Below are 27,237 nucleotides of genomic sequence, written 5' to 3' on the forward strand. Positions count from 1 at the left end.
TCGGCCGTGTTTTGCTTCTGCCTCTATCGTCTACGATTACACCCCATGGGCATCCCATCGTGCCTCTTGGCACATACAGATCAATGTCATCTCAGAAATATATCGTGATTTTCAATTTCTTCTCATTTAAATGGCCATCCATATGTTGGCCAGTCTTTCGTCGCTATTTTGGTCAGACCGGCCACTGTTGTTTGCAAACCCCCAACTTGGTCGCCATTGATACTCGGTCAGCTATTCACCTCCTTCACCAGGCCTTAAGTATGAGACTGGAATAAGAATTGAAGATGGACCCGGTGCTCCTGCATCAGTAACGCATGTCTTCAAGTTTGTTTACGCCTTTGCGAAGGGTTCGGATCGTCTTTGCACGCAATAGGGCGCCTCCCTCCACCCCTGAACTGGTGCTACTGAAATGAATAGGGTGTGACCCATGAAAAAGATGTCCTTGAGAATAATCAAGTACGGTGTCTATAGGACGAGCCATTAGTGATGCTCATGCCTTTTACTCGTCTACGTCGTTGCCTGATCCAGCCCTTGAACATACACAGACAAGCACTGTACACGCCACCCTACCGCAACTGTCACTTTTGATGCCACTCAAAACAGAATGCACTATGAAGAAATGTCTGGCATATAAAACACGAAGTATCCTTCGACATACCTACAACATGGCCACAGTCTACGGATCAACGATTTCAGAGGAAAAGGGGCGACATCCACTGGCGCAATGTGCAATGCTACGCCAAGTTGCCCTCAAACACCGTACAGGACATCTTCATTCAGGGCCTTCACCGACAGTCCATAATAATTGGTCGGAATGCTGCGAACCTGGAACAAGGTCTTACTTTTCCTAGGTTGTTAGGCCTCCTGCTAAAAGAGAGGCCCTTTATGCCATGTTGGTAATCATCAATCTGGCGGGGCCCAAAGAAGCCTTACGAGGCCACTTTCTTCTTCGTACGCCCGGCGTCGTCGAATAATGGACTCGGTCGGCCCAATCAATCGCATTCTGAGACGGGGGAGAAGATGGAAACGGCGATGCTGGCCGCCCGTAGAGCGCCTACTGTCTCGAGATTCTCTGGTTTTGGGCCTCGCCCCCCCCCCTGATCCATCGCTCGCCCAAACCTTTGTGAGTGGACAGTGTCACTTGAGGTCCGCGCACAGTAACGGAAACTGGATTCCAGCTGGCGCCTTTCAATGTGGAGGAACGATGCATCGATGATGAGAAGACAGATCCTTGTACGAGCCAGCGTTTGCCTCCAGTGCTCCAGAAACAGGAGGAGAGGAGGTCGATTTATACGTTGTGCTATTATTAGAGTAGGGCTAATAACGTCGCGCCCGAGAAGAAAAGTCTGCCCTGCCACGATCGTCTGTCACATACAAACCGGGCGAACGAAACCCTGCACTTGCACATTCGGGGAAGTCTTCTGCTGGAACCTATCTTTTCATGCACGATAGAAACTCTAAAAAGAAAGAAAAATGACGGGACCAAAAGATGATATCCCGAGCGAGCGGGTGCCCCCGTAGTGCATGCGCGCGTACCTTGCAGTAAAAAAGGGCATTCGAATTAAGTGAGGTATCAGATCTCTCCATCAAAACCACTCAGCCCTACGGCTCTGTGGGAGATCCACGAACGAAACGAAACCTTGGTGTTTTCGGAAAACCCACAGGAACTGGGGACCAGCGTCCTCCCCCAACAGCATCGCACCACAAACACAGCACAGTTACAACTTTTGAGGCTCTGCTGCTGCTGCCGTCGTGCTCCTCCTTTGCTCCCCCTTCGGTCCCTCCCATTTCCCCTCTTCTCTCTCTCTCTCTTCTCGACTCGGTCATCAATGTGACTCAGAACCTCCCTTACCGGAAGATGGGATGAAGGCAGGAAGCAGCAACCCGGTTCCCCGACTAGTAAGGTCAGCACGACTTCCTGCTGTCAGCAACACTTTGCTTTGCGGGATTCTAGGCTAGCATTTTTAAGCGAGAAAGAAGAGTCAGAGGAAAAAGAAGCAATTAAATGTCGATCTTGGGGAGGGTGGGGGTAGGTGCACACACCACACCCCCGGTTTCCTCCTACCGCAGTCCGGACCCGAAGGTTGTTGCTGATACGCCTGCCTCGTCGCCCTCCCTTACGACGTAACTCTATGGCTTTGTGGTCTCTGGCGACACAAGACAAGCATGGCCAGTCTTGCTGTCTCACCGGTTCTTCGTGGACGAGCCTATCTGCGCTCCGAACAGAGCCAGCCTCGCCGAGGGGCGTCACGCCTTGAGGCTGGAGGGCGATGATATAGGGCCTAGGGCCACGGTTTTAGGTAACTGCGAATATGTGGCAGGCATCGCGTGGACACCGGCGCTTGTTGCGTTTTCTTCCTCTCTTCCGACTGTCCTGTGTTACACACACACACATACGCAAGCAGCAATCTCACACTGCATGACACATTTCATACCGAGAGAGTGAGAAGAGCGAGACTAGGGCGTGGAGGCCACAAGGCTGGCCACATGGCTTTCCAGATGTCACAGAAAAAAGAAAAACATGACAGGGATCTCTTGTCAGCTGTGCATTCGGACATGTACGTGTCCAGATAATGCAAATTGATAATAACAAAGATAGAAAAAAAAGGGCGGTAGGCGTGTCCCATTTCTTTCCTCATTCCTCAACCCGATTTGCCGATATGCCGTGAATCGGCATCGCGGGGTGTGATCGACAGCAGAATCAAGAAGCAGCTCGGCAGCAAGAAAGACCAATGGCCCACCCACACGCAGCGACCCACACCAGCATGCATGGCTATGGGGTTACGACAGCTGTTCTCCGCAACCTGATCGAGTGTCACGTACATGATGATCCGGGGTGACTTCGAGGGTACAACCCCCGTCGAGGGCAAAGGAAGCTTGCAGCATTGCTCCTCACATGGCTAATCAATTCCGTCCTCGTGCAAGCACGAGACCTGCTCCCATGGAAAGCCGGTCTGGCAGTCAGTAGACAGCTCGCTCTCATCCGTCATCAGAAATCGCACACCAACATACCAACACGGGCAACCTTAAGTGTTGGGGGAGGCTCGGCCCGCAACAACACCTACGTATTGTCGACGGTCAGACAGATATCTCGTCAATCATTGGAGGCCACAGACATCTCGGGGTTTGCCTCGTAGGTACGATGCCGTCCCCCCCTTTTTTAGCATACCCTATTTTTATAACAAGGCAACTACCTAACAGATGCTAAGACTTCGGAATAGATGAATCATTGGAACATTTGAATAAAATTGACAGTCCTGCCCATTTTCAACGCTCAATCCGAAGGGGTATCGTTCTAATGACAAATCACCTCTAACAAACAGCCCGTGAAGTAATGCACCCTCAAGCACCTCGTGCCAGATAAAAAGAAAACATGCGTGTACATAGACAAGAACTTAAACCAAAGTGTAAAAGCCGGGGTTTGGTCACCCTCACCCGGCTGAAGGTGCTATCAATACAGTAGAGTGCTCTTGCATCTGGGGCGTCCGGTCGCCGCACTTGGAAAGCCGTGAAATTCGTGAATGCGTGGATGTTCGTAATAAATCATGTATATCCATCCCGAGGATACCATAATCGTTGCTGAGCGCTTCGGGCCAAGGCATAGGTTGAGTAGCGGCCTCGTCTCTCGTCCATTGGAAAAGAACATCTTGTTGCCATTGGCCCCAATCAAGTATCCTGAGTCTGGTCTGAAAGGTCGAAGAAAGAAGCTCTGCCTCCATTGCAGATAAGCGGAGTTTGTGCAGCAGCCATCGGTTGACATATTCCTGGCGCCCCTCGTCCTTGCCAGGGATGAAGAGCGTTTCAATACCAAACTCCTTGCTCGCGGCTTCTACCTTCTGCTTCTTGCCTGGCATTCTCGGTGGAAGGGAAGTAGCTGTACGCAAGGATGCCATTGCTGTCTGGGGAAGCGGCTCTTCTAACAAATGTGCCGGGTTAGACAACAAAAGTGGGAACAGAGGATGTGCAAGCGTTGGAGTTGAGCCCTCAGCTAGTTGGATGTCGACCGTGGTGTCGGACGCATTTGGTCCAAACAAGGCTGCCTCCTGACATTCCTTTTTTCGTTCGTTTACAAGCTGGGACCAACGGTCGATTTCCTGATGGGCATGTTGCTGGAGGTCATTGTACTTCTGCAAGAACTCCTTGTTGCCTTCATCGATATATTCGCCCTCCATTTCTAGTAGTTTTTTCTGCACAAGAAGGTTCGTCCGAAATTCCCGGGCGAGTTGGAGTTCCTGGAGTGCCTCATCATATGCCTGGATCATGGGATGTAGAACCTCGGCTCTCTCAGCTTGTATGCCTCTGAGCGACGTCCGGGAACCAGAATGCGAGCTGGAGGACGTAGTCGAGGGCTCGCTTTGGGCAATGGCTGTGAAGAACCTGCGCTGCTCATTCTCGAGTTGAATTTGCTCATCTTCTAAGCCATCAAGTAATGTATCTAGGTTTGTTTCTACTTGCTGACACCTTAGATCCGCGCGCTCTGCCTCGCGAAACAGACTGTCGAGATCAAGGTGGTCGCGTAGAATCTTGTTGATGGCGAACCGGAGTTGGTTGTAGGCCTGGTTCTTTTTTTGTCGGACGTCCCCAAGTGCTTCCCTTTCTCTTCCGATATTGCTAAAGGTGGAGTGCAAAACTTGCTGCCGTTCTCGTAAGTCAGACCATTGTTCTGCGATGCGCCGGAACTTTGCGTCTTCGTCGCTGCTGTCGATGTCGCTGTCGCTGTCCTCGTTACTGTCACTCAAGCTAGAATCGTACCCGGCGGAGGATGAACCCTCGTACTCTGCTTCTGGGCCGTCAGGATAAGAGGGTGCTGTCCCAGAGTCAGGCTTAGATGTAGTTGGTGGAGCCTGTAACTTTAGCGGTTGTTGTGCTGGGGGTGGGTTTTTCTTAGGGTCTCTTGTGGGTCTCCCAGGCCCGAAGAATTCTCGGGTAGATCCGTTAGCAAGCGGGCCGTCAGAAAGATCGACCCCGGACGACGACACCCGCGGCCCCAGTAAACTGGAGGTGTTCGGTGCGACAGTTTGCGGGCGTCTTGGTCGTTGGCTGTAGATTAGTGCATCTCCTCCCTCACTGGGTCTCTGGGAAGGCGCAGGCTGTACACGATGCTTGGTGGTCGCCAATCTTTTGACGAGATACCCGAAGTTGGCGCTAGATGCGGATGGAAGAAAGGGAGTTGAGGCCACTCGATGAAACGCCTCGTCGGAGGAGCATGGCGACTCAGCGTCAGAGCTTTTCTGGGACTGGGGGTGATTACGACGGGATGTGCTGGCTACTTCCTGAGCATCCCACGGGGACGATGAAGTCACGATGTCGGAAAGACAGTCGATGTGTCTAGACGACATGGTATTGGTGCGGATACCCGGCTCATGATGATCTAAAGTGGGCGCTCGATCCGACTGTGAAGACTTCACGATGCCATCGAGTGCGTCTTGCGCCAGCGTGGTGCTTGTCATCAACGATAGGGCTAAATGCACGTGAGCAGCCTGGTGGGACGCGTCTAGCTGATGAAAAGATTTGGAGAAACTGACTGGCGCAAAACAGGGGCTGCCAAACGCATGTCCGGACTACATGTACTTGCGAGTTTGATGGCAAGAAAAAAGGCCATCTATCATAATAAACGTTGGTGGGGATGAAAGCGAGGCAAGAGAATCAGGCTAGCCTGCTGACTGAGAATGAAGCTGGGGGACAGGTCTCAACAGGGACCACGGTAAGGAAGATGAGTTGTTGTTTTGGTGGTGTGCGTGTGCGTGTGTACGTGTGTACGTGTGTTTGTGTGTTGATGTCTCCAATGGAATTGCTTGATCAAATCCCTTGGGGATCCTTGGGGATTCTTCCAATCCGAACATTGACAAGTACCCGACTTGTAGCTTCTAAACCCGCTGTACCCTGGCAGAGCCTCATTTCATTTGTACATGGCGGAAAATGGGGGGGTGGCCTGATTGATTGATAAGGGTGGGCGGCAGGGGAGAGTCAATCCATGCCTCAAGTGTGCAGTAGCCGTAGGTCAGGTCAGGTTGGTTGGTTACCTATTCCTGCTGCCGCTGCCGCTGCTGCTTCCTGTCTGCTGCTGCTGTCTGCTGCTGCTCCCTGCATGCATTGGATCGTTGCTTTTCATTCTTCAAACCTCCTGTGCCATCATGTCTGCTCTCACACTACCAACACCCGTGGCTTGACACATGCAGGCATCAGGTTCGATTTCATGGATTGGATCCAATTTCAGTTGGTGCACTCAACCCCCTCCGCATTTTAGACTGGTGTCTTTCCGGTGTTTTGATTAACCGATTAACGCTTCTTCTGAAACTGCCTTTACACCTGGTAGGTATATCAGGGTACAACAATATAAGTTAACCCATTCCGCCAGACCAATTTCTCGCTTCAATGAATGGCAGCCATTCTCGTTCCATAGTACACTTATCTACCGCACCCTGGCAAATGCCACCTTACCCTGGGCTCTGCTGTGCTGCCTCACCCGTCTAGCTTACGCGCCCTCCCCAGACCTAGCAGCCTTTCGGGCAAGCCAGCTGGCCGAGGGTTGTTCTGTCTGTGATTGCTCAAACTGGCCTCGGAGCCCTTGCTTTTACCCTCTTTTCCCTGCTGCTTTCTGGCCATCCTGATTCCCTGGCCTGCACTGAAGAGGTGCGGCACCAGCCAATAGGCCACCCCTGTCAGGGTCACGGGGAAACGAGGGCGGGCGAATGCAATAGTCGGCCAATTGGGACTGGTACATGTATAATTCTGCAATCACTTCTACGTCGGTCGCACCATGTATACTAACTGGTCCACTCGTTGATGATCCAAAGCATACAGGTAAATGCTGAATCAACTCACAACCTTCCCCGCAACTTGCAGAGTCACCGGTGCTGATCTGACCTGGCCAAAGCAGCTGGAAATCGCATCTTGAAGCCCGGGGCCGTGCGATCATGCTACGATGCGCGGAAGGAATGAAAAAAGCAAGCATGGAGGAAAGGAGCATCGTAAGCTATCGCCTGTCCTCGAGTGCCCGTACAGTATGCTAACATCCAACGTTCCGTATAGGCGAGCCTGCACATGGGTGGCATGACGGAAATGCCGCATCCCCACAATGGAACTCAGACACACAATCTGTTTATCCGCCTGAGTCCACCCCTCGCTCAAGCCCTCTTGACGATCTCAGTTCTAGCATCGCAAACTATCACATTGGAGAGGCAGGGCCAGTGACCGATCCGACTTACTACCCGAGCAGTACTGATCCAAACCAAGGTGAGCATGACTGCCAACTTCCATAGGAATCACGACTAAGCTTGCGAGGATTAGCCCTTGACTATCAATCGTCCCCATCAACGTCTTACAGCAATGCCAGCTATTCCTATGGCAGCCCACCAGGACACATGCCTGATGATATATCCATGGCACAACCATATGGCAACAACACAGGCGGAAATGTCTACTCAAATACGGACGGGTCATGGCCAGACAACTCCTCGTATGGGCTGACAGAGACCCCGCAACACCATGGCCATCATGGCAAGGGAAAAGAGGTCTCTTACGATGAAGGGACTACCAATAATAGCACTGGAGCGTACCATAGCCAAGGTGGGTAGTACCTCCTCCATGGGCGATGGCATTCATAGATTCTCTAATACAACCTAGGTGCATATACGGCAGGTGCCTCGTCAGGCACGGGGCTTGCGAGCGGAAGTGGCGGCACTTCAGCAAGTGCCCATTATAATTACCACCCCAATGGTATATAGTCCAACCGTTTCAAGTGTATACGGCAAACAGGGCTGACCGAATGTCTTGCAGGTTTCGAAGCCATGGGCGGGATGGCAGATGAAGAAAGTGACGACGAAGAAGATAACGAAGCGGAGGACGAAGAGGACGAGGGTGAGGACGAGGGGGCGTATTATGGCGATGGAGGATTGGCACAAGCCATGGAAGATAGCCGGCGTGGTGCTTATTATGGCCATGACCCGGGAGCTGGATCTTCTACAGCAGCATCAGCATATGCACCAGGCGAGTCGTATCCACCAGTCGACCTGCAACTTCGGGCTGACGATTTCCAGCTACGTTCGATGACCCTTCACAGACTCCACGAGCTATGCATCCTTCAGAAGCTAGTCTCCCCAGTACAATGCCAAACATAGGTCCTCTAGAAGTAGAAGAGGATAGCTGTGAGTGTCTGAATGGGCCAATTTTCTATGACTTGCTGACCGGATATTCAGCTATGGGTCTCGATGCGAGAAGCTTCAGCGTTGTGCCTTCATATCATTATCAGCCAGGTAGTGTACGGGCTACAACCCCCTGACTTTGACATGCAACTGGGCTCACCATGAATTCAGGTCTTCAAAATGCTGTGGTCTGAGCCTCGGGGCAAGCATGGAGCGCTACCTACCGAAGTCACATTGAGCCACGAAGACAACTTCTACTTTTGCGTCCGCAGATTTGTAATCATCGCAACAGATCGTGCTCACCACAGCACCTGTGTGTAAGTGGAGGTTCTCTCTTTCGATGTTGCGTTGGTGGCTTAACCCATAGAGCTACAGGCCAATCTTGACATATGAACATCGTGCTTGCACCAAACCAGGCGTCCAGCCAGGCGTCCACGGTATAATATACAGTCAGGGCCGTCGCCCCGGGAAGGTAACTGGCGAGAAGGATCTGGGATATCGACCGGTATCCTGTACCATGTATCCACATGAAGCACTTGTGAAGGAGTCCCGGGTCAATTACTCAAAACTGGTCACGATCGAGCACAACGTCGAAGTAAAGTTCATTGGCACCATCACAGAAGGGGACTTTGCCATTGTGCAGGATGCCGTTGACGATTGCTGGCGGAAGAAGAACCGACAAGCGAATAGGGATTCGAAGTCCAAGTCCAAGTCATCCAAACACTCCAAGTCCAAGTCCTCCAAGACCGAGTCCGAATCCAAGCACAAATCCAGCTCATCCAAAACTTCTTCTGACAAGAAGCATTCGAAGAGATCGCATTGAAGCAGCAACAAAAACCTTGATTGGAGGCCTAGTTAGTCGTTCGCAATAGGACTGCTTGCTGAGTGGGTGTTGTTGCATCACCAAATCTACAACGTTTTTGCCAGAGATCACTTCAACGTGATTTCCCTGGCATTCAATGGCCTTTCGGCTGGCACTGAGTTGCTACGCGAATTACGTTTCAGTCAACTCGCACCTCCTTCCCTAATACGACAGGCACCCAGGTTGGAGCTACCTGGGTAATATGATGGTATATATGGCATGTTACTTTTCATTGCTTCACCTCTTCGCTTTTTCCTTCTTCTAGACACGATACACAGGAATTGGACCACAGCACACACAGTTATGGACATATACAGGGAAACTTATGAAGCAACTATTTCTTTTCATATTACGAATTTATGACAACGAGACGATGCTATGCTACGGAGGCGATCTTTTTTCACCCGGAATGCCCGGTCGGAATTTCTAAGAGAATTGGCATATCGTTCACTTGTTGGATAATGGTCATTCGGCTGTTTGGATGCCCCTTGTAATAAAGTCCGGCGGCGTTTGCTCAAAGCGGCTCACAGATTGATAATATTCGAGCCATCTTACTCTCCGGATCACACACAATCACTACTGCTATTATCGTTTACCAACTGCGACGAAGTTGCTGCGTGACATCCCCGTTTGCGAAACTGAGAAAGACCCACCCCTCTGTGAGTTCTCATGAAGCAGGCCATTGAACATTGTGACGGTAGCGAACATCAATGAGGGTTGCATTAGGTTCCCTAGGTCGACGGGGACGAAGGCTTCGTTGGTCAGATATAAGAGGAAGATAAGTAAACTCGCGAGTTGCTACTACGGGGGATGGAAGTATAGCGGTTCCTCCTTGACGAGCAGAGAGCACTGCCTACTCCTGAGTCCAGCAACTGGTTTGCATGTCGACGACCAACAAGTTATCTGATACGAACGCAAGTCAAGTACATATAAACGAAAGCGTGAAGCTTCATGCGTAGATACGTTGTCACAATGCGAACGTGGTAGTACCCTGCAATCCCAGAAGCCCACCGACTTACTTACAAGCACCACGCTATCTTTCACTTTCCATACTGGAGATCCAAGAGCACGCCTAACATCATTCACGGAGCATTAGGTATATCGTAAGTTTGGTATTGGTGTCTTTGTTCTATTCATCATATTTGCTCCGATTCTCTGGATCGAACGTATCGCATCGCTTCGTATCATACTTCTACATACAGGACTTCATATATTTAATGCATGAACCACTGGTTAGCACCAGGGCCAAAAACAAGAGTAAAAAACGCCATGCCTCCAAAATTATAAACCCATATTCCTCCTTCCTTTGTGGTGTGCGTGCGTGCTCGTGTTGCTTCGGGCGAAAACATATCGCCGCTTGCAACGACAGTAGCCTCATTCCTCACGCCTTTCCACAAGGTGGGGGCCTAGGTTCCAAACAAACATGCATCTTGTGTACATGGAACCCGTAAGGGGCATTGCTGTTTGTCGTGATGCTAGCCCTCCAGAGTAGGAAGAGCACAAACCATCCAGCTTCGCTCATTCACTCGCCCATCAACCCCCACCTAACAGACTCCTATCAAGGTATGCTTCTCATGACTCGTCTTGACCCGTTCGCCGGTATCCGTTGCCTCGCTTCTTTCTCCTGTCCTCGGCATAATCAACAATGTCCGTGGTAGCAAGCGCGCTTCCGGCTCCCGACGCCGACGACGATGACAAGCCAGGGATGTGGTGTGTGTACGATTTGGTGCCCAGATCGCTGCTCATGTCGGTGTTGACCTCGCTGCTCTCAAGCAGGGGCGGCGGGCGCTGGTAGCTGTCGGCACGCTGGTAGCTGAAGTCGCGACGGCCGGCGGCGCGGCCCTTGTCCTGCAGGCGGCGCGCCTCGGCTCTGATGCGGTCGTTCTCACGGGCCTCACGCCGGTCTGCCGTGCTGTAGACCTTGCGGATGCCGCCGGCGCTGCGCTTGTCCCTGGTCTTCCTGCGCTCGGGCGCGGGCGCGGGCTGGTGGTCGCTGAGCAAGGTGGACCCTCCGGTCGACGAGTGGCTAGGGTTCGAGCCATCCCACTGGCTGCCCTCGCTCTCCTTGTTGATGCCGCCGACGCGCGCCGCCTTCTCGTGGCGGTAGGCCCGCATGGCGTCCTTGGCCTCGGCCTCGGCCTCCTCGTCCACGAGGGCGCCGTCCTCGCCGACCTTGCGGCCGTGGCGGTGCTTGCGGTCCCTCTTCTTCTCCCTTTCGCGATCGCGCCTCTCACGCTTCGCGGCCCGCTTCTCGCGAGCGGCCAAGTCAGATGCTCCTGCGGTCACGCCGGACAGGGTGCTTCCGGTGTCGTCGGTACGGCCACTAATGAAGGTGTGCGTTTGTGCGCCAGTGTACTCGGTGTTCGTGTCGTCCAGGTCCTTGTAGATGCTTCCGCCACCTAGCTTGGTCGACTTGGTAGCATTGGACAGGATGGTGCCGTTGGGTCCCTTGCGTCGCAGAACCGTACTCTTGTAGTCGTCCCAGTCGTCCTCCTGGAAGTAGAAGCCGCCGTTCTTGGCCCAGAAGAAGAACCAGATGCCGACGAGGACAAAAGCAACGCCGATCAGAGCGAACAGCGCAAACATGCCTTTGTTGTTGATGTGGTGGGGGTCGATGACACCGCTGGGAGGACCCAGGTCCTTGCCGGTATCGTCATTCTTGTTGTCAGCGCGCGACAAGATATGTCGGGCATTTGCTGCCAGCGCTGGCAGCAAAGGCGCCATGGTGGGCGAGAGAAAGGGTTCGCGGCCTGTTGGGATGGAGGTTGTGGTATGCTGAGGATTGGATCAATTTGGGTCAAGTGAGTGAAAGTTTTCAATAACGACCCGGCTGGTACCTGTGGGACGTACCCAGCCAAGTCAAGTAAAGGTGTGCAGTTCTCCCGTTGAACTGGATTTTGTACGGCGGTGAGGCGAGGAGACTGCAGAAGAAAGCCAAAATTGGTAATTTGGCTATCTCGTGTGGTTGAATGATCGTGACTGCTGGCAGTAAGCGTGCATGAGGGAAAGAGAACAGGTGTGAGACTTGGTTGGCCGGCGGTTTCCTAGACGATGGGAGTTGGCAGCGAAATCCCGAAATTGGGAGGCTGGTTGTCCACGCACACACCTCGAAGCGAAGAAAGAGGCTGGGAGGACGTCATTTGTTGATTCTGCCTTGGCCCCGTCAACTGGACAACACGCCCAGCCACGTCAAAATCACATCACAGCCACAGGGCCCATGGGAGTAGTGGCGCAGGAGACGCCATACGAAAACGGTCTGCTCGGGACGTGGCTACCGTTACCGTTACCGTTACCGTTACCGTTAGCGCTCGCCTGGACCTTGGACCTTGGACCTTGGGCGTTGCACGCACGACCGATCTCCCTGTACAGTGGCATGAACGGCGGCGATCATTCCACGTCGCGTCGAGCTTACGTTCATTACCTGGGTGTTTTTGATGATCGCTTTCTTCCATGTAGACACATGTTATTTGAAATACAGACTTGGACTTGCTTAGGCGCGCTCTCCAGCTAGAGGCTCGGTCCGCCGTCTCTCTTCACGTGATGTGTAAAGACCGTCATTACCTGTTCAGTTCAGCTGCCCGCAAGCAATATTCAAATGCTCCGTAAGTACTTACATGGCCGTGGTCCGCCCAAGGTTTCATGACAACGCATCGTCCCAAGCCAACAACCGCCGGTGGGTCGGGCGATTCGCTAGTGCCGCCGTCCTGTCTGCCCAGTCTCGGTCTTTTTTGGCTATCCCCAGATGGGATTTAATGCCACCAAGCGAAGCTAATGATGACTTGCTTGCATCCCTGTTGCCTGAGGATGTACGTATTGATGTACGTGCGTGTGGATAGACGGAGCAACCACAGAACAATGCACTTGATCATGTACGTATATATGCACCTAACAGGGAGGGAAGGTCGGTCTGTCGTACAGGTATGTGCGATGATGAAAGCAACAGACACACAGCTTTGGGGTAATTAATGAGAGTAGCCGCCGCTCGCTCTCTCGTCTGCTGCTTATCGTCTCATCCCAATGATCCCATCGAATAAGATCCCCGGCCATCCATCCCTCCTTCATCTTTCACCCAGCCAACGGCACATTACTACGGAGATGAGATGAGGCACCTCGCTTCAAGTCGAGTCGTCTCATCTCCAACAATTCAAGCTTGCATATCATACATACCCGCCAAGCCGTGTCTTTTCTTTTTATGGGAAGGTAGGTAGTTGGTGAAATATCTATGTACACTGAATACATACGGATACGTACATACATGAGGCGCATGGCAGTCCATGCTCTCCCCTCTCCCCTGGGGAACCAGCCCAAGCAACAGCAGCAGCAGCAGCCGCCAAGTGCTCACTAGACAGTGCGTGGTCTCGAACTATATTTGGCATGCGTATAGACTTCTGCCAGCTGGCCAATCCTCTCCACTGCGATTCATGTGGTGCCGGTCGGGGGATTCGGATGATGGATCGCGGTCCCAGAAGTCTCACAAACTTACCTCCACGCCCGCCAAGGGGCAGAGGGGGCCGCTCCGCTTCCATCGATCAGGATGAGATGGAGGTCTAGAATATCATAAAGAAAGGGGGAGACGACACTATTGTACAGTACGTCTTGGCTGGCACATACTGAGTCGCCGCTACCCGCGTTCGAGAAGTCCGGGTGGAAGAAGCAACTGTGGCACCGGGAACTGGGATCCCCCGACTTTTTTTTCAGGGGGTTTGGTTTGGTGGGTTGATATCTCCATGTCCTAAGGGTCCATCCAGGCAGTGTCACTGCATACTGCATAGATGGGCATAGATGTACAAATCAGGTATACATGTGTCCAGTAATTGTCAGCTGTTGCATCCCGTCTCCTGTGTCGACCGCGTCATCGCATCGTATTTATTTCCCTACCTCAGTAAAGCATGGACACCATCTCGCTTGTGCAGTGAACGCGTCTCTCTTTGGTCCGACTTGCACTCGTGTCACCTCGGCAATGTGCGGTGTGGCAATGTGCAGCAAGCAACTGCTCCAACTCTCCAGCCCAACACAACACAGAGAGACAAGAGGACGCGTGGACGAAGCCGCAGCTGTCAGGATGTACCGACCCAGCAGTCTGCGAGTCAAGTGGTACGTACGTACAGCTTGCTACCGGGAAGCCCGCACTACAAACAATCATACAGGGCCGCATTGGGATCGGCACCTATGTCACTTCACGGCGTGGTTATCGGTGTACACGGTGCAATGAGAGACATCATGATGCGCTTAAGAGTCGACAGGTCGGCATTTCGCACGAGCCTATCGTGATTTCCATTGTAGGTTCTTGAGATATCTATCCTAAGTGTCTTGTGAAACCATGACTAAGCTGCGGCCCCAGGGAGGGAACGCCGCCATGACCTGTGAGATTGTAACCGCCGTGGCAGTCCATCCAAAGCCCATGCCGCCGTGAGCAACTCTTCTGCGCAGGCAAAAAGTAATATTTCCGAAGAGATCACGCCGTCTCAACAGCCCATCTCGCCCCTCGGTGTCTTTGCGAGGTGGCATCAAACCCCCTCGTTCCCGAAGTAGCAAATTCCCAAGTCGAGTCTATCGGCCAAAGAAAAACTCAAGGAGAAACCCCACGTAGGGAACCGAGTTGAGCAGGGCAGGCCTGTTTGCAGTAGAACAACCCTGCCACAAGAAGTGTGAACTTCCATACAGATCTATGAATCCAACTCTTACGCCATGCAGAGGAAGCGAAACGCTCGCCTTCAAAACACGGTGAATTGCAATAGCGTTGGCACAGCCATACCCTTGTAGAATAGAGGAAGAAAAGAAGAAGACCAAAAAGAAGAAGGAGGAAGAGACAATCCAGCACAGAACAGACTCCGCCGCAATGAAAACGGTCGGTATCTTGCAAGGAAAAACATTAACATCAACCCAACTCCACTCAGCCTCATAAAGACCCAAGCCACCCATCCTAGGTCATTCTTCTCATCACTCGTGCCTCATATAATGCCTGCAGAAAATGTTCGAAATGCAATCGTAAATAGCCAAAATGAGAAAAAAGATGCGCGGAATGGTGAATAGAGCGTTGCGCTTTTCCAGTTTCCTTTGTGCTCCAGCCCATGTACCTAGACCCCCGGTCTCCCTAATAAGGAAGCAGAGGGCCCATGATGTCGCAGACGAATTAGGATAGTGCAATGCCGACAAGCTGTGGCGTAAAAGTAGCCGGATATCGTACCAATCATGAAGAAAGTGCTGCGTCGCCCGCATGAAAGAATCGGTTTCCACCAGTGAAAACGCCAGTCAGGCCGGCGTCATCGATTAAGTCTCATAGTACTCGTACTCAGAAGACGGGTACTGGGGATATTGAGGAGGAGCGTAGTGCCCAGGGGAACCATAATGCGAACCAAATGCGGGGGCATATCCACCATGACCGCCCAGGTAGGGTGCGTGCGAGTATGAGCCTGACTGAGAGCTCGCGCGGTTCCGCGTAGCAGGCTTATCCGTCCTACTCTTGCGGTCCTCGATGGCCCGGCTCTTGCGGTCCTCGATGGCCCGGCTATTGCGGTCCTCGATGGCCCGGCTGTTGCGGTCCTCGATGGCCCGGCTCTTGCGGTCCTCGATGGCCCGGGTCTTGCGATCATCATCGTAGACTGTGCCCCGATCGCTCCCACCATTGTTGCGGCCGATGTTGATCTCGCCCCCATTCTGCAGCTGATCTTGGCATTGCCGACCTCGACAATCGCGCCGTCTGGGACCTTGATGGTAATATCGTCATCCCCGCTGCTTGATCGTGTAGTCCTGGTGGTGGCCGACTGCTTGTAGCTGCTCTCGTCGCGACTTTGAGTGCTTCGGCTTGACCGGCTGGTACCACCGTCCTTAACACGGCGAAGAGTCTCAGCGGTCAGGGGTGCCGTTCCACCAGATACCTCATTTTGGTAAGAAGCAGCTTGCTTCACCTTGTCTTCAAAGTTGTAGGACGAATGGCGTCGGTTATGTCCCGTTGGCTCGTCCAATGGAAAGACACTATCTTCGTAATCCTCCGAATCGATGCTGGTTCTTCTTGGCCTGGAAGGGACCACATCAGTGCCATACTCGAAGGAATCCTGGCGACCTGGTGCCGGCTGGTAGAAGCCATCCTCCGTCTCTGCATCATCGTCCAATTCATCATCATCCGCGAAGTGAGCTGACTTCCTGTGGTTTGCCGGCGGTGGCGGACGAAACACCACTCGCTCAGGCTTAGTAGTCTGAGGTCGCGCCGGTGGAGGCATCCGGGTCCGGTCGTCCTGACTTTTCTTCGGCCGCCTCGCTAGCGAAGCATGCCGCATGGGCGGGGGCGTTTCTATTATCTGAGAAGGCTCGTAATCGTCGTATGCCGACGGAGGACCACCATGGAAGCCCAGAGACGACCGCGGCCGGGGGCTCTCCCTGCCGCGAGAATCTTGCAGCAAGGGTATCTACTGGCCTTGCGTTGTTGCTGAAATAATCAACTGGCGGGCCGCTCAGAGGAGAGTGCGTCATCATCTGAGGGGGCCCCATAGGCGGCGGCATGCCCGGAGGGCCGCCATTCCATTGCGGTGGCGGGAATGAAGTGCCCAATGGGGCTGGGGCTGAACCACCATAATATGCAGAGTTAGATAGTGGAGGCCGAGAAGAGCCGTAGTAGCTTGCTGGCCTTGTCGAGGCGCGCGGCCGGCTGTTTGAGGGTATAATGGTCTGCGAAGGAATGCCATAGTATTGGGATTCATCAGACAGCCCTCTTGGAGGCGGCCCAGGGGCCGTCTTTGCAGTGCGCGTCGAGGGGCGCCTGGGGCGAGGATCTTCCTTCAATACTACGGTCTTCCCCTTACTGCCCATTGAAGAGCGCTTCTTCTCCGTCTTGGAGTCTCTCCTGGACGGCTTGGAGGGCGGCGAAGGCAGATCGGAGTCGAGATCGTACCCCGGAGGAGACATAAGAGAATCTCTTCGTGACCGTGAGGACTTCTTCTTTGAAGTATTCATTTGTTGTCTCAAGGGGCTGCCAGGGGGTGATTGGAAGGCGTTAGATCTGGCGTAGTGGCCGGATCCCTCAATAACCCTATCGTCGTCGTCGACGTCCTCGACCATGGCCACGGGAGGGCGCTGGTGCCTCGATGACATGTTTAAGAAATTGCGCTAAGAGCGTTTGCGAAGCATCCAAATTCGTTTGAATGTTGGGTCGGTGGGAGAGCAAGGGAGTTGTGGAGCGTGCTGATAAGCCCTCGAGGGCTCCGGTATCGACAAAGCTGTCGAATCTGTGCTCAAGATCGCGGCAGTGCGACTTGCCCCGACAATAACGTGGGGAAGGTGGTATGTATGCACAGTGTCGCTCTCGTCGCGAAAAGGTAAACGTAAGATTCTGGTGGTCCGAAAAGTCGGGCAGGAGGGAGAATGTGCGAATGTGAAATGTTGGTGGTGTAGGGATAAAAATGTGTCGGCAGCGGCTTGTGAGAATTTATTATATTCTGGGGGTGGGAAAGAAACGAGATGCAAGAGCGGGTGGGTTGCCCAGGTAGCTACTGCTGCTTTTGGGCGGGCAGCGGCAGGGCTATTCTGTCGGGGGGGCCTGGGGGGCGCCTTGGTCCAAAATTGGTTGATGGATTGATGGGATGGTATGATAGGACGATCGATGGGTGTGAGCGGAGGTCTGTTGTCTATGCTACCTGCCACCTCGACGTATCATTCCTCTCTTTCCTCTTTCGACCGACGGACGAGTTTTTCTTGTTATTTCAAGCGCTGGCTTCAACCGCTGACGACAGAACCACGCGCAAGGAGGGAAAACGTTTCAGACCCAAATAGAAAGAGAGAAGATGTGAGTGAGTAAGGGAGCAGGTAAGTATGTCGAGGCGAGTTGAGTTATTGTGGTAAATAGGTGAGTGAGCGTTGGCGCCGTCTCTCGAGCTCGAAGACCATCAATGCGATCAATGTACAAATAGCGGGCGTGCAGCCGCAGAGGAGGGGGCCCTACGGTAGGTAGGCTTGACAAGGTACAAGACAGTACGAACAAGAGGCCACAATTGTCGCCTTACTTGCTATAGGAGAATCGTACCCGTAGGGTTCTGCCGGTCGAGAAATTCAGAAAGCCGTGGACAGATGGTCACGGTTTATCGATAAATTCAGGCCAGGGCATCCCAGAAATGAAGGGCAATGCTGTTTCTGATCGGCCTTTTCGGGGGCGTATCCACGGGTGTGGGTGTGTGTCAGTGTGTATTTCAGAGTCGCTGGGCTTAGGCCGGGGCTTGGCCTTCTGGCCTTTCCAATCAAGGGCTTGGTTGCTGGTGCTTGCTGGTGTTGTTGTTGCTGCTGTTGCTGTTACTGCGCTGCTGGTACCTCCTGGCCGAGAAGTGCGACTGGAACTGGGCTAGAAGGAGGATGGAGTACAACGGACGGCTTGTACTCTTAATAAGAGGGGACCGAGAGAGGGGGAACAGGCAGGAGCTTATTTGGCGCTTGACTAGCACACTAGCCTTGGCGGAACGGTACCCAAGAGTGGAGTTCTCAGCAGCCAGATAGGCATAGTATCTGTCTCTTCTTTTCTTTCCTTGGGCCAACAAGAAGAGTTTTCCTCCGTCGTGCCGTATGTGTCTTGTGTGTCCGTGACTGCGCGTGGGTGGTGTCGCTTAAACCCAGCAGTTGGGTGAATCCAGTTCCTCCTGCCTGGCTGGCTGGCTGGCCGGCTTTGAGGCACTTTTGTTGCACGTCGACGGAGCTAGGGGGAGACGAGGTCTTCAAATCCTGACTGTCTGAGTGACTGACTGAGTGACTGACTGACTAACTACCTGCAAGCCAACCCGGGCCAGTGACGAGCCACCCCGTGTCGCCTAATTTGAGATATGCGAACAGCTGTCGCCCCAATGGCTAATACCTGCTCCCTTCCTTTTTTGCCAGGGTTCTCTGGGGAACGGAACGGGATTGGGATCAATATTTGGGATTCCAAGCACCCAGGGCACATGGAACGGTAAGACTCCAAGGTCGAGGGCCCCGGTACGTACCGAAACAGCCCATCGGGCAGGCCTGCTACTACACTACCGTATTGCGCTGTGTGACTTGTGGCTGTTCATCCTTCCCGTCAGGCACGCTGTAAGTGCTCCTGGCTAGTGTGGGATAAGTGGGTGAATATGGAGATGCGATACTGTGGGAGAGGAGCAAAGATTTGGTAGACCGAGGAGAGAGAACCCACGCATTTCACGCATTGGACCGCCTGCCTGCCTACCAAAAAGGCGCCGCCGGCCATAGGCGTGTGTGGCAAAGTGATCTTCTGGCTTCTGGTAGGCAACGCGGTTTCGTGCCCGACTACTGCATGTGTCGCTTGGGTACCAATCCGGCACTTGTGTCTAGCAGTCAACACCAATCATTCAGTCTTACGACGGACGAGCTCGCCTGGTACCACCGAGGATCGTTTTTTTTTAGGGAGCACCCAGGAAAATTTCTCCGTCGCGCAGCGGATAGCCTCTCCCCAGACTGTGAGATAAGCACCCAGAGCAGGCGGTTTGGTCCAACTCGAGGACCTCGGGAAAATTGCGATGACGATGTCGGATCGCAGAAGTGTGCGGACAAGGCGACCGCTATCAATGCTCGACGAGCGAGCGGCAGACAGAGACGACCAATGCCAATACACCCTTACCCCAGACGGTCAAGTATTATTGGGTCTTTTGTTCCCATGCCTGCAGACGTCTTGCATTAAACCGAAGCCACGAGCTTCCATCATTGGGCCGCATTCCGCAAGAACATTCTGGTTCGAGTGCTTGGAGCATGTAGTACTTGCTGAGCAGAGTGCCATCGTCGCCCAAAGTAAGCATTCGTCATCGCGACCGATTCTGCCATTGTATAGCTGATCACTGTGGAGACTGAAACGCTGTCATTGCAGTATAATCGAAACACCAACCTCCCAGAATACAACATGCCAGTCGAGTGCAATGGGCGCTCAGCTCTGATCACGTACGAGCAAAATTTCCAATGCATCGTGTGCAGTATAGAGCATACAGATGCGATGTATCAATTCTTGCGTATTGCGCATACGTACAGTACGCCATGGGCTCAATTTCACCCACGGCCGGACACAATAATTTTCGGGGCCGGGCCACGTTTGAGATCTTTGATAAGAGTAAATGATCGATGCAAACCCCGTTAGTCACCCAACCTTGCCAACGCCTCCCGTACTGTTAATCAAGCATCGGCGGTATGCTACGATCGGTAGAGCAATCGGGCCAGGACCTCGCTGCGCTGAGGCGTTGTTGAGGTTGCCAACGGCTGCATACTAATCTAACCTTAAAGCGTAGCAACCGTTTTGGTGATTTGCCATGGAACCGTCCTGACTGAGACTCTGAATTGGCACCGAGGAGCCCATCAGTTTGCGAACTGCGCGTTATGCACACCATCCACCCAAGATGCCTACTGACTGGGCTCGCTCCAGTGATCAAGTGTCCTAAAACGACCATTCGGTGCTCAGGACGCGTAGTAGGGGTCTAGAAGTGTTTGCCTATATGACAGCCAAGTATACCTGGAGTAGGTGTGTCGTTCGCTATAGTCGCGGATGGAGTTTGAAGCCCTTGACCTTCAGCGAGTGACCCGTTTTGAGTACCATAAAAAGTCGCGATAATCAGACTCCACAAGCAAAGGCCAGCCACATTTGGTACATGGAGAAGTCGCTGCGGACGATGCAGAGCATTGACGCAGACGCAAGGGTTTGACAAAAGTGAAAAGGACGATCACAGTCTTTTCCCCGCCTGTTTACCTGCACACTGCGAGTGTAGCAGCACCGGTATACGGATGGATGCCAAGCAGCTTGTTCGCCATGGCTATTGCGATTGTACAGAAACCATCATGTGAACGAGCTCGTACACTGCTCTTGTGTTCGGCGGCGGTCGCAAATCTTTCGTTGGCTATGGTGTCTTGGCTACTACTGGGGCCAGCAGAAATCTCGATAGCGGTACCCGTTCGATTCCTCCAACGGGGCTGGCTGGGCTGGCTGAGCCGGCCGGGCCAGAACATCGAGAAACAATGACAATATGAGCATATTGTCCCTGCACCGTTTTCTCCCGCAGAATGCAGAACTGGTAATACGCTGGGATGCCCCGGGTAGAAAGAGCGGTGTGAGGCTGCAATGGGTTGAAGGCAGGAAGCAATATCCTACCGACTACCGCCGCCACTGTTCTAGTATCGCCAGTTCCGTGTGCCTGCCACCCCACTTATAATGGGGAGCCGATATTGTGCTTATGCGCTTGTTGAATACCTAGGTGAGACTCCTGGCAACACTATCATGCTCATCGTGAACGTGAATCCACGAAGCTAAACAGACGCCCTCGATCATTTCGATCTCTAGGGAAACGTACCGTCCCCTACTGCGTGCCAGGGAGTGGTGCTTTCTTGGCCCAATCGGAATCAATTCAGGGGCTTGACCAAAGCTGCAGCCATCTGTATCGTAATCCCATGCTAACGACCAGTCTGCGGGCGCTACGATGGGAGCGGGACCGGATGTTTTGTTTCGATATTGAATTTTGTCCTCGCATGGATCTTGACAGCCGTACCTATCGCTGACCGGGGGAAAAGCAACTAGAGGGTGGTCACATGAGGTCAGCATGCATCAGGAAAGCTGTTGCCATACCTTGTCTGCGAGGCAGAATTTGGTAGCTTTTGACTCGCGCCTTCGTTGTGATGATCCGGGCTGGACGTGAGACGCAGGACAGCTCGTCCATTGGCAAACTCATATGCCCAAATGGCACTAGGTTCTTGTGATCAGGGCAGCCAGGTAGACAACCTCCACTCTTCACTTATGCCTCCCAACACAGATGTGCGCACGTATTTAATGCGTCACATCGTTCGCGGCGATGGAGGGACATGATCCGGAGGGGGGCCGGTAATCCCAACGCTGCATCCAGGCTCCAGTAACGCGGATGAGATCCCGCCAACCAGATAGGCTCAGCATTGCCGGGATGAAGCCTCGTCATTCCCCGACAGCTATTGACCTTGCACAGACTGCCTATTGGGTAGATGGCCAGTTATCTATCCTACACCAGCATCGGCTCTCATCGAAGCGGATTCAACCAAGTTCTGATGGGCTTTCCTGAAGAGGATATCCAGATAGAGTTCAACATGGCGAAGCCGCACAAGGTAGTCAGCTGCAGTGCGGAATGGTGTGAGACATGCTGTTGGTCCAGACATCAGATTCTTGAAACCACTGCATTAAGCCAATAACCTTTGTTATGTCTTGATAGCGCGGTCAACCAATGAACTCATATGGGATGGGGGGGCATACTGCGTCCATATCTAGAGACACACGATGCAGGTCTCTGTGATCTCTTGTATTATGGAAACCCTTTGTTCGATATATAGGCCCCAAGGTATGTCCTTCTTCTTCTTCTTGAGCCTGGGTACGTGTTAGCAATCGGGTTTTGAAACAGCCAGTTGGGTGACCTACTTCAGATATGACGTCCATATCTGATATAGAAACTGGCACGGAAAGATTTACTAACCTGCTGTAGAACCATGGCTAGGTTCCAAGGAGCACATGTGTAGGTTGGGTCAGATGAGTCATGCTCAACCCTTACCTTTACTGACCCAGGTCCTAAACTAGGGCACCAAGAGTAGCATGGAAAGAAGCATGATCATACAGCCAGACGTCATAGTAGATATAATCAGTCCGGTACCGCGGGAAGAGAAACGGAGTTGAAGTCAGCTGACGAGATCGACCCGATATTGGGGACAATTACGATTTTCGACCAACCCCATTTCCATCAAGACTCATGCCGCCAATTAGCAACAGTGCCACGTGGGGGTAGTTCAGCCTTATGTGCAACAATACCCGCGCTTATGCCCACGCGCGAAATACTCACCCCTCAGCCTCCCGTTCTTCGTCCCTTGTCAATATGACGTGCGGGCTGGACGAAGCTCTGGGCCGTTCGAGCCTGTCCACGATAGAACGCGACCGACATCTCCGCGTGGCTCTGTGGCTACCATAGACTGCGAGCTGGCTGGTTCCGGCCTCCAGGAATGGCACAACAAGGTTCAGCCTTATATCGCTAGCCAGTATATGCGAAAGCCAGCAGAAAGGCCAGCCCAGGTCAGCCCAGGTGCGCACGGATGGGTTCGATCCTTTTCAGCACATTGGTATCCGTCGTGTCTGGGCGCTCCCTCTCCAGCATGATCTCAACCAGGTCCTGGGAGATGGATTCGGCAATTGAAAGCAGATTGCCGGATTCTGTCTTTGATCCATCATCAGCCCATCTACCACCACGATACACAAGGCCGTACGCTTTTGAAACCAATAAAATGGCCAGGCCGGGTACAAAGGCTTGGTCGAGATGTCTTACATGGCCCCTTCGCACTTCAAGTGTCGTAGAATGTTTTTCCAGCGAGGCAAGCCGGCCAAGAAGTCAATGCTAATGTACGGTTGCAGAGGAACTCAGTCGAAGCATCATAAGGCCACTAGCCTGCGACTTTATCGGGGTTCTCTGGACGGCTGCGGAAACTAAGGCTTTTTTGTCGTCTTCAGCGCGGTATGCGGTGGCCATCACATCGCCATGTTACTTTGACCCATACATATTCGTGGGTGGATCGATTTCTTTGACACGGACCTGACAGCGCTTACTGAAACCCATGGTTCACTTTTTGATCGATCAGCTTCAGATCTCCGGAGTTTGATGAGTGGCCCAGTGTTCCACTTTGACAGGGTTAGGCACGATCATTGCAATGACGGCCGTCTCGTCGACTGTCTGTCAAACCACCGCTGAACCCAAGCAACCTCGAAGTGAAGCGAGCGGCGCAGAGCGGCCTGTTAAGCGAAACAGGAGGGGGTAAACATCGAATTCTTGAGAATCAGGTATTAAAAGGAAGGCTGCCCAAGCTCCGCTCTGCTACGAAGCTATCGAGGAAAAAAAGAAGAAGAAAAAGGTTGCGGGTACCACGGCCTCTGGGATCTCCGCACCTGGGCAGCGCTTGTTCCAACTCTATGGCGATCCTGAACCAAGTTTAAGACCAGCTAGCGATCGGCCGAGACCGCTAACCTGCCATCCAAATTGACTCCATCCCGAGTCTCCAGGCAGGTTCAGATGAGGGAAGAGAGCGCTCACCGTCGTTTCCCGTTTTTCACCCTCTTTCTCCTCTCCCGTTGCTCTGCCTGGAAAAGTCCAAGGAAGAAACGGTGAGGTAGTGCCTGCCGGTGATAGAAAATGACCGTGCATTGATGTAGATGATGTTTGATCCCCAGCAGTCGACGCAACATTTTCCATTGGCCCAGAGGCCTTGTCTGTGTGATGCTAGGTTGGGTTACATTGCAGCGAGTTCAGTATTCTCAGTATTGATGGCAGACGGAAGGGAAGGTGAGGGATGGGAGTTTTGTTGTCATCTGATACGCACCTCGCGATAAGATGCTAGTGCCAATCCCGCTATTTTTGCTGGATGTGGTATGCATGTGCTTGAAGCTAATCGGCTGTTGCTGTTGATCGTCTTCAGGGTTCACTGGGACTCACTGGGACTCACTGGGATTCACTAGGGTTCACCGGCGCTAGTCCCCATGCAGATGCAGCCCCCCCCCTTCCTCGGGCAGCTGCAGGTCGACGAAAACGGCGACTTGGATACAAGCTGGAGAGCGGGACGGGTTGTCTGGCTCTTGTCATGGATCCCGGCCCTCCTCCTTCGAGACTTACATCCATTCGACTCAACCACAACGCGATATGTGACGGTTGATGACAAAACACAAAACACAAACACACATACGAGTTGTTTTCTCGGGTCTGAGTAACATGCCGCCCAGCTTACTACAACCGTCACGTATTCGGCTAGGCAGATGATGCAAAGCACCGCGCCTCCGTGACCGCCTGGACTAACGAGTTCCTTGATTGACTGGCTCGATCAAATCAACAATATTATATTACAAATCACTGAATGATTGACTGTTTGATCCCAAGGCACGGCAAGCGGCAAGACTATGATTGCACACACACACCATATCCATCCGTCCCCTCTTCCAAGGCAGTTAATGCAGGGCGATGGGAATATAGGAGCAAACCAGCCCCCGATCTTGGCCCGTGGGGTCAGTTAGTCAACCTATAGGAGACTCTGCACCTCATGGCCGCACGATGCAAGGTACGATGCAGACTGTTTGGCCGATCGTCGAGGCAAGTCACCTCAAACAGTTCCTCCCAAGTATGACTGTTCACCAGCCTCGTGGAGTTGCAATGGAGACGCTGGTCGCCTTGTGCCACGGCAGGCTCGGCAGAATCAAAGCGCAGTCGCACTTTGCGGTCAGCTGTCCCCCGTCAACCGCGCCTAAGAGGGTGTGCAGCCTGCTCGAACTGTCTTAGGTTGGTAGCTTCGGATGTGGAAGCAAACATCACATAGCCAAATCCCCATAGTGCGTGTGTCTGGGGGACACTTTACCATGGTGGCTTCGTATCCCACACACACACACACACACACACACATCCTATGCCCACCACCCTTGGCCGACGCGTGATTCGGCTCCGGGCAGTCAATAGCTTGGATTGTAGACTGCCTGCTGAGCCCCCAGCTTAGGTGATTCACTCGAATTCCCTGTTTCGAGACAGGTTACGCGGGCGCTGAGGCGTCCCCGCAATTGGAAAATGTCAATCTTTGCCAGGACTAATGGAGCTGAACGGCGGTTCATGACCACCCTCCATTTTCAGCCTGTCACCTCACAAGGCAGCCTCTTCGATTGGGCCATGACTAGGCAGCTTGCTAGGGGCGACTAGCTTCCCCTCGAACACCTCTGTCTTCGATGCGACATTATATATCAAGAGGCGGTGTCGCCGCTGCTCCTCCCCTTCGCTTTGATACGACGCTTGTCTCTCACGACCTATCACTTTGTGTTCTGAAGGATTTCACCGGCTTCCTTCCCTCTCTCCATTCGGTCCCTTCGGTCCCTCTCAAATTAAGCCGGCGCCAACCCACTCACTGGCCGCCGTTGAAGCCCGCTTTATACCTTATATATATAAAAAAAGCTTGGGTATAAGCCACTCTCGTGTTATCCCAAAAACAAATAAGAAAAGACGGGATGCCAACTACCATCACAACATCCTTCTCACCCTGATCTCTCACCATCTCCCTCTCTCCATCTACCCTCAACATATCTGTTACACAACAGACCTCACACCACAGCCATGCCTGTGCGACCAAGGGGCCCTATTGCCCTATCCCGGCTGCGCTCATCCCCTCTGTCCTTCACCAGCCGTTCTCCGCCGTTGCTGGACGAGGATGCCTCGACAGACGACGATGAGTTCGACATGCCCCTACTACAGAGGAACCCTTTGACATATTTCTTGACCCCCGCAAGCCCCCAGGGCGAAGAGCTCGAGTTTGACTTCGACTTCGATGCAGGGATCGAAGACTCGTCTCGGCCTCAGGAGATCGTTCGCAGTATAAGCCCATCGACTCTCGATGGCCTCAAGCGATACAAGCCCAGGAACAAGGACGAGTGCGCCATACTCGAGGACAGTGCCGACAGTGACGACGAGGAAGACTATATCCGCTTTCGACCATCAAAGAGCGCCTCGTTCAATCTACCCGGCTTCGGCTTCGACCGGCTCAAACCTACCGCCTCGACGTCGCAGGCACACACAGCGGAAGAAATGCTCTCGTTGACAGATTTCCACGTCGGCTCTCCCAGAGGCAGACCTACTAAGCGTTTCTCTCCGCCACCACGCCGCGCGTTCCACGGCCGCACACGCAGCGCCGAGCTGCCGAGGCGGCACTCTTGGCGCGAGCCAAGCCCTGATGTGTGGGCTATCGAGGAGGAACCCGAGAAGGAGACGATGAGCGAGCTGGGGCTCCGCGTCGAGGACTTGGAGGAATCTAATAAGACACAACCCATAGACATCCCGGCTGCAAAGCCCGTCAAGAAGGTTCGGTTCATACTACCTGTTAAGGAGTAACAGGCTTCTTTCGTGGTTACAGTGTACACCTGGTTGGTATACGCAGAGCGTTTGGCCATTGGGGTTAATATGGCATGCATACATTCGGAGTTATAGATGATTCTATGGGCATTTTGCATTTTCACACCCACATTTTTCTTTTTCTTTTTTGTTGCATCTGGGCGGATGGGGTTGATTCATTATTGCATGTACGGTCGGACAGGTCTGGCAGGCTTCCATGTGTGGGATTTTCTCCCGGGGAATTATTGTTGTGTTAAAGAGCAAGCGGTGGCATATCAGTTTAAATTGTTGCGGATACCCCTTATACCCATCCTTCCCCTCTTCTGTTTTACCAGTGCCAACATTATCGTCACTGTTCTCATAGTAGCATAGCATA

General features: G+C 52.9%; 5 protein-coding genes across 5 annotated transcripts; 2 read left to right on the top strand and 3 right to left on the bottom strand.

Moving 5' to 3' along the window:
* Positions 1 to 3,431: 3,431 nt before the first annotated feature.
* On the bottom strand, positions 3,432 to 5,339 carry PG986_001684 (uncharacterized protein; the record flags this gene model as incomplete). Its single annotated transcript, XM_066837906.1, has 1 exon — positions 3,432 to 5,339. One exon carries the CDS (start codon positions 5,337 to 5,339, stop codon positions 3,432 to 3,434), a length of 1,908 nt encoding a protein of 635 aa, XP_066706799.1.
* Positions 5,340 to 6,925: 1,586 nt separating this feature from the next.
* On the top strand, positions 6,926 to 8,967 carry PG986_001685 (uncharacterized protein; the record flags this gene model as incomplete). The annotated part of the gene is made up of 9 exons (XM_066837907.1): positions 6,926 to 6,971; positions 7,033 to 7,236; positions 7,291 to 7,569; positions 7,627 to 7,719; positions 7,780 to 8,043; positions 8,088 to 8,147; positions 8,199 to 8,260; positions 8,316 to 8,461; positions 8,520 to 8,967. The coding sequence occupies 9 exons, from the start codon at positions 6,926 to 6,928 to the stop codon at positions 8,965 to 8,967; spliced, it is 1,602 nt and encodes a 533-aa protein (XP_066706800.1).
* A 1,611-nt stretch (positions 8,968 to 10,578) lies between these two features.
* Positions 10,579 to 11,730, bottom strand: PG986_001686 (Endosomal spry domain-containing protein; the record flags this gene model as incomplete). The annotated part of the gene is made up of 1 exon (XM_066837908.1): positions 10,579 to 11,730. The coding sequence occupies one exon, from the start codon at positions 11,728 to 11,730 to the stop codon at positions 10,579 to 10,581; it is 1,152 nt and encodes a 383-aa protein (XP_066706801.1).
* Positions 11,731 to 15,276: 3,546 nt separating this feature from the next.
* PG986_001687 (uncharacterized protein) lies at positions 15,277 to 17,094 on the bottom strand (the record flags this gene model as incomplete). Its single annotated transcript, XM_066837909.1, has 3 exons — positions 15,277 to 15,588; positions 15,630 to 16,304; positions 16,366 to 17,094. The coding sequence occupies 3 exons, from the start codon at positions 17,092 to 17,094 to the stop codon at positions 15,277 to 15,279; spliced, it is 1,716 nt and encodes a 571-aa protein (XP_066706802.1).
* Positions 17,095 to 26,090: 8,996 nt separating this feature from the next.
* On the top strand, positions 26,091 to 26,861 carry PG986_001688 (uncharacterized protein; the record flags this gene model as incomplete). Its single annotated transcript, XM_066837910.1, has 1 exon — positions 26,091 to 26,861. The coding sequence occupies one exon, from the start codon at positions 26,091 to 26,093 to the stop codon at positions 26,859 to 26,861; it is 771 nt and encodes a 256-aa protein (XP_066706803.1).
* Between the last annotated feature and the right edge of the window lie 376 nt (positions 26,862 to 27,237).

This window comes from Apiospora aurea (genome assembly GCF_038362705.1).
Source record: "Apiospora aurea strain CBS 24483 chromosome Unknown utg000001l_segment0_segment0, whole genome shotgun sequence".
NCBI lineage: Eukaryota > Fungi > Ascomycota > Sordariomycetes > Amphisphaeriales > Apiosporaceae > Apiospora > Apiospora aurea.